At 42.2% G+C, this 12365-nt stretch overlaps 1 protein-coding gene across 2 annotated transcripts; it reads right to left on the bottom strand.

Annotated features, from left to right (window-relative positions):
* Positions 1–394: 394 nt before the first annotated feature.
* Positions 395–4497, bottom strand: LOC114145913 (leucine rich adaptor protein 1-like). Of its 2 annotated transcripts, none has more exons than XM_028019594.1 (3): positions 3453–4497; positions 1998–2159; positions 395–1263 (listed from the first exon to the last, which is right to left on the bottom strand). In XM_028019594.1, the coding sequence occupies exons 1-3, from the start codon at positions 3987–3989 to the stop codon at positions 868–870; spliced, it is 1095 nt and encodes a 364-aa protein (XP_027875395.1). In that variant the 5' UTR covers positions 3990–4497; the 3' UTR covers positions 395–867. The 2 variants fall into 2 exon arrangements, with proteins under 2 accessions (XP_027875395.1, XP_027875394.1); XM_028019593.1 differs by having other exon boundaries at positions 395–1342; positions 1975–2159; positions 3453–4491.
* Positions 4498–12365: the final 7868 nt, after the last annotated feature.

Raw genomic sequence — 12365 nt, 5'->3', positions numbered from 1 at the left:
CAGAATGCCGTAAAACAACTAAGCTATCAAAAAAAAAGTTCTAAAAGTAACATAAAAATAGCAATACCGTAAAGCATTTTTTAAAATGTTGTCATTATTGTGGCACTTTTAACTACAGTAAATCAAAATATGGCCTCCAAAATTTTAAGTTACAGAATTTTAAAAAATCTATTTCTGGACTAGTAGTAGATTTATAAATGAATAACAATGGTACTATTATCCAAACATAGAAACTGTTAATTGGACGATTAATTAATTAAATGGCAATTCCATTTACTGGCATATGTATGCATATTAGATAGAATTTTGTCTAGAATCAGCTGTGCACCATTAAGATTTTTGGGAGAGATTTAAGGGCAGTGCCTAACTGTGAAGAGGAAGGAAAAGGAGTGCATGGCTTTGTAATTGTTTAATTTATTTATTTAGTACAAATAATCTGAAAAGTGTGAGGTGTATTTATGTTCAGCCCCAAAGTCAATACTTTCTAGAAACACCTTTAGTCATCATATCGCATTGTTGACTTTCTATCCCACAAACTGTTTAGCATTTAGTTCAAAAAGTTCATTTTGGTCTCATCTGATAATATCACCTTTTCCCACTTGTTTATGTATATGTATGTGAGGTTATTTCATTTCTCTCCGGGATCAATAAAGTATTTTTGAACCAAATTCGAAATGAACATTTGCCGTGTCCTCCTGGCTTGTGGAGAACTCCAAACAGGACTTCCTGAGTTGGTCTGAAGCATAAATCCGCATTAAATACGTTCAAGTTTCACTCGGTGTCAAAGTTCATTTTAAGTTCCACCGTCTCTCCAGAAGTTTACAGTTTAAAAGGCAAAGCTTTAACATAAAGTGTCCGCATGGAAGATCATAAAAATGTGATATCATCCTTGGACTCCACCCAGGACCACTGAGCATCATAACCCAGTAAGTCTTTCTCCCCACCAGCTGAACTCTCCTCCTCATCCTCGTCCTTCTTCACTTCCTGTCTCTTGAACACAGATAAACTCTGCTGAGTTGGACGTTCAGAGTTTTTCTCTCCTGCATCCTGGCCGGCAGCTTTCAGTTGCTTTCTTCTGCTGGACCTGAGCAGAGCTCTCTTGATGGTCTCGGCGCCGTTAATGATGTGGAACCGCGCCGAACCCGACTCTGGGGCTTCCGACTTGGGTGCGTCAGCGCTGACCAAACTGTTGGCGGCGGAAAGCGGAACCTGAGCGTGACTTTCAACTAGGATTGATTTGGAGGGAGACTGGGGTTCAGACGTCTCAGATGGGTTTTGATCTGCTGGTGTTGTATTGGCTGCTAGCCTTATGCTCTGAGGGAAGGCAGGAGTTGGGTCTTCTCTGTGGAAATAACGGAAGCAACAGAAATTTATACTTTGAATAATCTGAAAGGAAAGTCCTAATATAACTTGTTAATTTCGCTAATCTGTAAAAGATGATGTTCAGGGAAAGTGTTCTAGGTTTGCGCAAATCTAGAAATCTTTACTTTATAGAAATGTGAATAAAATTCAGGAAATTCACTCAAAACCAATTTTTTTTTCTTCACCTGTTGAAATGATGTATTATTGGGGATGAAAAATAAAGAAGCTAATCTTCTAAACCAACAAGAGTCAGGATGCAAATTCAGTTATTACATCTAGCGATCAGGTCCGAAATCTTGGTGTAGTGATGGACTCTGACCAGGACCTTCAGCGTCACATAAAGACAGCTACAAAGTCGACCTGAAGAACATTTCTAGAATTAATGGACTAATGACTCAACCAGATCTAGAGAAACTCATCCATGCCTTTTTCTTTAGTCGCATTGATTACTGCAACAGTGTCTCATCACTGCTGCTGGTGTTCTCACTAAAACCAGGACGATAGAGCACATCTAAAGTCCTCCCACCTGCTCCCTCAGAGAATAGACTTTAAAATACTTCTGTTAGTCTCTGAAGCTGATTCCTCTTCGCACTTTGCAGCCTCTCAACACACCTGCAGGGAGACGTTGAGGGAACGTGCTCCTCGATGGTCACCAAGCTGCTCAGGCTGCCTGATAAGCTGCTGCACCGGCTGGTTTGGAGGCCCCTCTCCTTCATCAGCCAGCGCATGGCCTCGATGCCTTCGTGCACGGCCAACAGCTGCCGCAGGATCCTCACGTCGGCACAGCGGAGCCACCGCTGCAGGGACAGAGCGGATGCTTTTACATGTCTGTGTGAAAAGTTACTGAATCTCTGCCTTTTCATTCAAGGTTGTCGCCAACATGTGTGTTGATGGTTTACACAATGAATCACTTCCTAAAACCGGCAGGCTTTAAATATGTATCTACTATTTCACACCTAACTCAGCTAACTAGTTAGCATTATGTTATCTATTGGTGCTAATAAAAAAATTGAAAAAAGATCCATACATTTAAGTCAAGTGAGCGTATTTTTAAGTACCTAAAACATGCCAGGCAATTATTGAAGTAGTTATTGATACGTCTTGAAATTATCATACTTTTTTTGTTTTAATTTACCGTGGAAACGTTTTGCAAATTCCAAAAGACAAAGAATTGTTGGGATTGATATCTATGAAAATATGTTTTCCCTGTAAGTCCTAGAAGAGCAGTAAAAAATAAAATATAGATATATATATAAAAATCTTGAAAATACAATTAAATGTAGTTTGGAAAAACAGCTAATTTAATAACTGCAATTTTTAAAGATTTGGATTTATTATTTATGTTCTCAAAGCTTTTAAAAGTGCTATTTAACATTTTTTTTTTATTGTTATCATGATAAATTATTTAAATATTGCCATATCGTGCATTCCTATCGTGAGGAGCAGAGTTCAGGATCACTACGCTGACACCTGCTGGCCTATAGGTGCACAAAACAATAATAAAAAAACAGTCAGCAATCAACCAGAAATGTCAAACAACTTGGAAACATCTTGTCTGTGCTTTGATAATACGAGTAATATTAATTAAGAACTAAGCATGATATATATTAGTAAATAATAGTAATTAAAAAAATCAAGTATTTCTTTTACATTAGGAAAATATAAAAATTAATCACCCGTCAAAGTGAAAGTAATAAGAGGCTATATCCAAACTTATTTTATCATATTAAACGTAGCTTTTTTTTCTTCTTTTTTTTGTTGCAAAGACAGTATTTTACCAAATCAAAATTATGAAATTAATTAAAATAAAAAAAAAAACCGGAAAATTGAGAAGTGATTAAATGTGTCACGCAGCCAGGGGAACGTTATATGTTTATTTTAAATGGAATGAAACTTTAACGCTGAAAAGGAGGAATGAGGAAGGACCGGTGGGAAGAATGTGCAGGTGAGGGGACAGGTGGCAGCCGCAACAATCACGAAAATAAACGAGCCGGTAAAGCGAAAGAGAGCGAATCGCTTCAGAGGAACCGATCAAAGATCGCGCTGACGAGTTAGACGAGTTTTGTTTTGACGCGTCGGTAGAAGGTTACCATCTCTTGTTTTAAGGTGTTGATTTTATCAGATAAGCCATCCGAGGTGTGATCCGAGGGGCCCGACGGGTCAGCCGTCCATCCCTCGCGGTCCGCGGCGTCCTTCATCCAAGCCAGGAGACTCTCCGGCGTTTTCCTCCCGACCTTGCTCTCCAGCTCGTTTAAATCCGGGTAGAAATCGTTGAGGACTTCCTCCGCCATCTCTCCCCGCAGATTAATCTCTGGCTGCGGAGCTGGAAGGTCTATGCGCGTGAACTCTCTCGGACCTCCTTCCTCAGAGTCCCGGAAAATCATCACACCCACGTTTAATTCGCATCGACTCGCAGCAGCAGCTCTGGCCCGGCCGGTGTGTGTTCCCGAACACTCCACCGTAAGGTGTGATAATGAGCGAGAAAACTTTGTGACACACACACACACACCCAGCCACCCACCCACCCACACACACACACACACACACACACACATCAACAGAACGGCCAATGAAAGCGCTGGAAGTGTGGAAGAAGCAAGAAGCAGCTCGCGCGTATAACCCGCCATTCATCCAGCGCGTGGGTCTCTGGTACCGACCCGAAGCATGACGCTGATGGACGGTGGAAGCGTCTTTGTGAAGACTTCAAACAATGACGGACTGAGGGGGTGGAGGGGAGGGGGAGGTCACGTGGGAAACTTTTCGGAAGCACCTGTGAGCATCTAGCAGCAGCCGGTGATGATGCAAAGGACGTGACTCGTGCTAAATATATGATATCACGTGAACACCATTGTCGTCTTTCAACATTCCCCCCCCCCTCCCCCCAATTCCGGACAACTTGAATGCTTTTAGTTTCCCCTCTGATTCCAAAGCTCACATTTAGCCAGAGTTGGATAGTAACTATTGCTCTATTTACTCAATTACATTTACGTGAGTAACATTTTTTGGGGGGGGAAGAAGGACTTTTAGGAGTATTTTACTACGCTGTAGTGTTTAAGCTTTTCTTATTATATTAATCAAATTTTATCTGTATAGCACATTTCAGCAGTAAGGCATTTCAAAGTGCTTTACATCATAACCAAAACACAAAGTCATGCAACAGAATCAACAATCAAAACATGACATTCGCAATCGATCACGTTTCAAATACAACTGCAAACAGGTGGGTTTTTAGACGAGATTTAAAGGAAGTCAGTGTTTCAGCTGTTTTACAGCTTTCTGGAAGTTTGTTCCAGATTTGTGGCGCATTGAAGCTGAATGCTGCTTCTCCTCGTTCTGGTTCTGGTTCTGGGGATGCAGAGCAGAACCAGAAGAACCTGAGGGCTCTGGAAGGTTGTTACAGCAACTTTATTATGAAGTACCGCTACTCTTACTTTCCGGGTTCTTTACCCCTTGAATAAAAAAAACCAAACAAATATGTTTTAACCAAAACAATTCACCAGACACAGACACAAACACCTGCAGTTTTTGTTAAAGTTTCATAAGTTTTTTTTTATTGGAAGAAACTGATTTGGAAAAATATTATTTTGCCTGATTTTGTCAATTATATGAATTAGTGTCATTTTCATACTTAAAATATCAAAATTTTCACTTAACTTTATATTTTGGTCCATCTCGTCTAATTATGTCATTTTTAAATGTGAAATGACTCTTTTGATAAGTTGGTCAGTACTTTTGTACCAAATCCTTTTTTACTGGAGTAATTTCTTGGACGGCTACTTTTTACGTTTACTTGAGTAAAAATATGTAGAAGTAGAGCTACTCTTACTGGAGTACGGTTTCTGGGTACTCTGCTCACCTCTACATTTAGCAGTGAATGCAAATGAATTAGAAGTAAATTGTATTTAAACGTTAGATTGAGCATTCATTACCTTTACAAAGATGGCTGCTTTTTTTCTTCAAAATAAAATGAAATGTCGGGGTGTGAGCGAGTCCTTGGTAAAGTCAGCCCTATGGTGAAGCACGGTGGTGGTGGCAACATTGTAAGAACATGGTTATTAGCAGAAATGAAACAGAAAATTGACTTTTTTAAAAATAAAATGTCATGAAAATATTAGAACCAATTTTTAGGATAATTTTTTTTAAGTCTCTTTTTTTAGGTAAACCAGGCTCCTGTGTCTCCAACTCCAGCACTCAGGAGCTCCTGTTCACCAGCATTATCATGTCCGTGATCCAACACACCTGAATCAAATTTGCTGATTTACCTCAGCCGTATTGAAAATGTTGCATTTCGCAAAACTGCGATACTCTCTTCGTGTCGCACGAGGCCCGTGATGAACGTTACTACTGGTGGAAACCACAAAGAAGACGACAGGAAGTAGCCTTCTTTGCGGTTTGTAGTTTGTTTTTTTTTTCAGATAAGGTGGATGCAGGTGGCCGTATACGTACCAGCTTCGAAGTATACTGGGATTTTCGCCCCAACGCCTGGACAAGACGCCGACGTCTCCTCTGATGGCCGACAGATGATGAGCGCTAGCTTAATAGTTGACTTATAAATATACTGTATCTCATTTAACTATTTGCATTTGTCGCTGACATAATTTTTAATGACTTATTGTGTGAGCAAACACATTCTGGTGTGATTTTAATTTTATTTGTCATTTAATGAAAACACCAAAATTGTGAAATTCTATTTTTTTTTTAGCATTAACATTAGCAGAATATTAGCAAAGATTTGCACACATTTGTACTGGAAACACAGCTACAGATAGAATAATTTCTGCTGGACTTCATGCAATTTTAACAGATCTATAAATCCACCACTTAAAAACTCGAATGTATTTGCACCTTTTCTTGGTGGTAAAATCTGAATTAAGTTGCGCTGGTATTTTCCCAAAAAAGCAGAGCCTGTTGTGAAGCAGGTCCGCAGTGACGCGCGCGGCCCACTTTCACAGCGTCGGAGCGGAAAAGCATGTGAGGACCCCAGCATCTGCCGCCGACTAAAATAGATGACATGTTTTTCATCTTGGCCCACATTAATGGACGTCAGAATTAGAGCAACAATTGGGAAATTCCCGCTCCCGCCCAGCCGGGGTCACGACTTCTCCGTTATGCAGTGAGGGGGTTATTTATATCAGGGCATTAAGCAGTGGACACAACAAGTCTGCAGACTCTTATTAGGACAAAGTTAATAAACTTTTGTGACTCATATGGAATTTTAATCATTTAATTTGAGAAAAACAGTAAATATTTCTTTGCAGCGGGTCTCATCAGGTGTCCCAATTGAACTTCTGAACGATTTTGGGGTTTTGGTTTGGCTATTATAAAATTGTCCTCTAGTGAAACCGTTTTGTTAGTTGCTTTGGTCAGACGTTTGACGATGCAATTGAGATTAAATAATACAAAAAAAAATGCAGATATCTTAATGTATTAGTTTGGATTTTTCAGTTGAGTAATGCAGGAAGTATGTCACAGAAAAGGTTTTTTTGCAAAATCCTAGCATTTTAACCAGAGTGTGTGGCTCTTTTAACTTCACCCAGTAGTGGCACAATTTGCGTGCGAGTCATTTTCAGAAAGGATTATTGAAAGAGTGTGTCTGATGCCTCATAGAGCACTGCAAAAAAATGCCCCAAGTAGAAAACCAAATCAGTACCACAATGAATTATGCAAGAATGGGTCTTCTCAGCCACGAGGAAGGGGAAGGAGATTATATCATGCTGTCAGAAAGTTTAAGATCTCACTTTCAAGCTGAAAAGAGTTGTCACCATTCTGCTTCGAGAGTTTTAAAACAGACATCCCTCCCTGATGACCTCCAGTTTCAAGACGGGTCTTCTCCGCCCAAACATCAAGCGCTGCTACCGAGCCAGGGCGTTCCATCACTTCGACAGAATAGATAAAGCACTCGAGCCGCAGAGTCACTTCTGGAGAACCGACAGAATACACAGCCGGACGTCTTGAACGGAGCCGTCTAATCATTTGGCAGTTGTTTTTTGTCCGTTGCTTTTAAGCGGTCTGATCACCGAAAAGGGAAAGGCTTCTTTCCCTTTTCTTTCTACTGAAGCTGGTTTAAAATATCCTTTACGTGCCACACACTTTGTCCACAAATATAATATAAATTAATTAATATATATTTATTTTCACCGCAATGAACGTGTGATTCTCTTTCAGCAATGAAAATGACTTAGGCTTCTTCATTTCACAAGATTTGGTCAGTAAATTTCACTTGGTAGACAGACTACGTTGTAAAAACTGCTGAGTTAAGATCAAACTCTTAACTCAGAGTTTGATCTTAACTGTGAGTTAAGAGTTACGCTGAAGAACCCAAACTTCAGTGCTGAGCGCTGAAGTCTGGGTTCTTCTGCACTCAACGGATAGGGTGGATAGTGGGGGTTCTTCCTTGAATAATATAGTGGACTTGCATCTTCTAACAGTCTAAAGTAGTCTTGTTTCCACAAATGGTGTTTTTAAAGACTGAGTGCGCTACAGAAAAGTCTGGTTCCGGTTTGACCGATCAAAGAATTTGAGCTAGAGATCAAAGTAGTCCACATTGCAAGTGAAATAGCAGTGGTTTTTTTGTTTACACTTTTGCAGGACTGTAAGAGGATCATGCACTTCCAGGTCATAAAGAAAAAAAAAAAATTGCCAAGTGCCGTCAAAAAGTATGACTCACTCCAACACATAAAGGAACACGAAGTGCCCAAAGACAAGAGAGCAATACGCTGGTGACAATGCCAAGTAAGAGAGTTATTTAGCATAATTTTGTCTCTTAGTAATTCTTATTTCATTCTGCAAAAGAAGTTCAGCAAAGTCTGATAAGGTGTTTTTTTTATAGTTTAAAAGGGCGGATGGACAGGTAATGACGCTCCTGACCTCCTATCTTCTTCTTGACTGGGTCACAGTATCTGACCCAATTGTCGGTTCAAACCACTCATTTAAAAAAAAAAAAAAAAGAAAAAAGAAAGAAAAAAAGACAGCTGTTTGTAATCTTCACAAAAGCCAGCAGATGGCGCCATTTACTACATATTTCGTAGCGCTCTTGTCAGTTCAGATTTCTCATCATCCCCCCGTCAAGATTACACCCTGATGCAAATTTGTTGTTGCTTCTACAGAAGTCAGTTTTCTTCATCTGATTTGCATCAGTGAAACAAGAACCCCACCTCTCACCCGTTGACCGCTGGAGAAAGGCACCAGCACCCCTCATGACCCCAACAGGGATAAACATGTAAGAAGGATGGATGTTAAAATGTGAGCAAAAAGTAATAACTCTGAAACAGGAAGAACAGAGGAGTGAATGACAGCCTTTATTCATGCAACCCCTTCTGCAAAACACAAAGTATTTGCATCTCTTGACACAATAACAAAACAAAAAGAATAAGACACAGTGCCACATGTCTTATTCTTTTTTTGGGAGCTGATGGAAATAGGATGCAAAAGTTTGTATTTGACTGATGCATCTAAAAGCATTTCTATCAGGGAATATATCATAAGCATCAGCTTGCAGCAAGGACCATCTGCTGAGTTTAGAGTTTATTACATAAACTGAGTTTTTGTTTTGTTTTGATGAAGGAGGATGCATCTGCCAGCGACAGTCACCTGTGTTAAGAGCAAATATTCTAACCCTTAAAATTGTTCCTAACCGAAAACAGTGTGAAGTCTTTTATTTAGTAAGCGGCTCACGTCATTCACATCTAAGCTGGCACTATTCATATACAATATTTAACTATTCCAGTAAAACAAACCAGCATCTGTAGTTTCACTGTGAGTTTATTCCAGCCTCACTTTGGGTTAATCAGGTTCTTGCTTGAAATGTACCACCTGTATTGATGCAGAGGAAGTAGCAGACCCGCCTCTCCTTAAGAGGTGAGCCTATCTGGAGGAAAGATTTTTGAAACCTAATAGTATGACCTTACAATATTTTCATGAGCTGAAACGTGTAAGTGAGACAAACAGATTGGGATCCTTGAGGCAACATCGGCTCTGATTTCTGATGTTAAGATCGCTGCTGCATGTCCTCTCCCCCTATCTTTGCCCATTTCCTCTCTGCTTCCTGTTAAAAAACAACAACAAAAAAAACTAGTATGTACTAGTATACTGCTCAAAAAAAATGAAGGGAACACTTTAAGTGTTAAACACCTGTTTAAGTGTTCCCTTTATTTTTTTGAGCAGTGTATTTCTTGTGTTGATTTATGGTCGCTCCCTGCAAGAAAAATACAAAACTCTAAAGTTTATCTAAAACTTTAGAGTTTTCAGATAAACTTTTACAAGGACTGAGAGTGACTCTCAAACCTTTTGTAAGAAGCAATACTATAATGCAGTGGTCCCCAACCCCCGGGCTGCGGACCGGTACCGGTCCGTGGACCAATTGGTACCGGGCCGCGGAAGAAATAATTAAATACTTCCGTCATGGCGCGCAACCCACCCCCCATCCCCCCGGTCCGCAGCAAATTTTCGAAGTCTTGACCGGGCCGCGTTACTAAAAGGATTGGGGACCACTGACCATGAATCCAAAAAAAGGAACATAGAAGAAAAAAAACTTTCTCGTGTGCACCATTGTAGCCAGCTTTCTCTCAACTTTACCTTACCTTCTGTCGGGATTTGAGTTTTTTGTGTTTATTTTTGAGTTCTCTGTGTTCTGAGTCCCTGTGCTGTCCTGTCCTCCCCTTGATTGTTCCCTGGTGTGTCTCGTTTCCTTTATTACCCTCTGTGTATTTAACTCCACCAGCCTTATTCCGCCCGTCAGCGCCTGGTCATTGCCACATGCATGGTCCTTATGCTGGACTACTGGATCCTGCGACTTCTGCACCTGGGGCTGGCGGAGTTGCAGCAGGAGGCAGAGTGGGAGCGCCTGACGGCGGTTGCCGTTCTAAAGAAGGCAACACTCTGCCTCCCAAGCTGCACAATCTCTCCGCCAGCCCAGACCCAGCGTCTCCGGAACCAGCACCTCCAGAGCCCGCAGCAGCCCACTCTCCTGCAGCTCCAGAGATTGTTTCTCCTGCCCCCGCCACACCTTCAACCGTTGCTGTCTCCGTGCCTCCAGCCCCTGCGTCCTCCACACCTCCGGTCGTCACCGCTACAGCTGCCGCTCCCACGCCCACAGCAGCCGTCACTCCTAAGCCTGCGCCAGCCCCTCGGCGAACAGAGCCCACTCCCGCCTTCGCTCCAGTCCCCATGGTGATGGGTTTCCAGGCAGTCCGCCTGACACCGGGCTGACAGGCGGTGCGGCTGATGGCGTGGCCGGTCCCCGTAAGTGAGCCTTCGGGCCCAGTTAGTGGGTTCTCGGCCCCTTCAGAGCTTCCTAGTTCCTCCGAGTTTCCTAGCGTCCCCTCCAAGCTCCCTAGTCCCTCCTCCGAGCTCCCTAGTGTTCCCAATGTTTCCTCGTCGCCCCCTAGTGGTCATCCCGAGAACCAGCCTCCTAGTGCTCCTCCAGATTCTCCCAGAGACTCCTTGTCGCCGCCTCTCGCAGCCCGGCTTCTGTGCCGATGTTGACCTCCGGACCCACATTCGGCTCCTTCCTGTGTCTCCGCCCACCATGCTGCGTTGTTTTTTGTTGTTATTTGGATTCTGGCCCCCCATCCTGCGCCCCTCCACCCACCCTTGTCGGGTCCTCGTCTCATTTGGTGTCATCGTGCTGTCTCTGTCTTTACGCCACACCTCCTGGATCGCGGACATCCTCTGGACCTCCCATGCGGCGGACGTCCGCCGGACTTTCCCCGCGGGTTCCATCTCCTGTCCCTCCGCCCACCCTGATGGGTTGTTTTCTGTTGTTTTTGGACTCTTGGCTCCTTCCTGTGTCTCCGCCCACCCTGTTGGGTTGTTTTTTGTTGTTATTCGGACTCTGGCTCCCCATCCTGCGCCCCTCCACCCACCCTTGTTGTGTTTTGTTTTTCAGACTTTGAACCCTACACTGTATTCGTCCATTCCTTCTGTGGCTTTTTCGTAGATGTAGACGTACCCATTGCTGCAAATGTCAGCTGCACAGTCGATCTTTTCCAGTGATATCAGCTCATCCTCCGCCTTAAACACCAGTTCTCCACACATCAAATATGTATAAAAGTTGCTGGTGTCAGAAGCAGTTGAATGTCTCCAGCAAATGACAGAGGACAGATGATATAACTGAGTTCCATTTTTCACAGGAACTTCCAGGGCTGGGTCAGGTATCACAGGATGTCTATCATCTGGACTGTCCGGCCATGGCAGTATCAGGGTCATCACATCAGTGTCATTAAAAAAGCAATCCCTCTTTTTGTTGGACTTACAGGTGTCACAACTTTCTGAAATTCCATTCCAATAATCCTCCAGAAGAGTTGATGTAGTGTCATTTACTTGTTCCTTTGGCAGAGGAACGACAGGACCAAGGTCACGAATAATTCGTGAACACTTCTGACAATGTTCACAGTAGTCAGTTGTATATAGTTTAGTGTTTGTGTAGATGCCACACTCCGCCAGATAGTGCAACATGTAAAACAAAAGGACTCCTGGCCTGTCCTGATGTTTTACATCCTTAATCTTCAGAATATCAATTAGTTCATTCTGAACAGCAAACACTTCATGTGCAGGAAAGTCTCTTCCTGGATGGCACATTGCTGTGAAGAAGCATCTCGCAAACAATGGTGTCGCTGAAAAAAGTTCAGAAATCTCCTCAGGATGCTGAGCCACAAACCTTCTGACAACAGTCAAGTTAATGATGCTTTGCGTTGTGGCATTCATCCAACAGTTATAAAAGGAGTTGGAGAATTTGCAAAAATACATGGCTGGGTAAATATTTACATCCATGGCGTCAAAATCATTGGTGTCATTCTGATTTCCATCTTCTGAGTTTTCTTCTTCAGAAGACGATTCCTCTGATGAAGAAAACTTATATACTTCTCCAAATTCTGTCCACATATCCTCAGCATTTGGGCTTCCAGAAGGAACTTCCTCATCCTTGGAGGAAGCATCAATGTTCTTAGCATAAATGGTGTCGTTATGGTCAGTGTCAAATTCAGAATCATCTTCAGAGCTTTCTT

The sequence above is a fragment of the Xiphophorus couchianus genome, chromosome 6 (assembly GCF_001444195.1).
Source record: "Xiphophorus couchianus chromosome 6, X_couchianus-1.0, whole genome shotgun sequence".
Lineage (NCBI taxonomy): Eukaryota > Metazoa > Chordata > Actinopteri > Cyprinodontiformes > Poeciliidae > Xiphophorus > Xiphophorus couchianus.
The sequence above is the reverse complement of the archived record's forward strand: the minus strand, read 5'-3'. Positions and strand labels throughout refer to the sequence as shown.

Coding starts and splice junctions, on each gene's coding strand:
- LOC114145913 (XM_028019593.1), bottom strand. CDS start 3,989: ATGGCGGGTTATACGCGCGAGCTGCTTCTTGCTTCTTCCACACTTCCA. Junction 2,160..3,452: donor ACACCTTAAAACAAGAGATG/GTAACCTTCTAC, acceptor CTGTCCCTGCAG/CGGTGGCTCCGCTGTGCCGA. Junction 1,343..1,974: donor CCCTCAACGTCTCCCTGCAG/GTGTGTTGAGAG, acceptor TTATTTCCACAG/AGAAGACCCAACTCCTGCCT.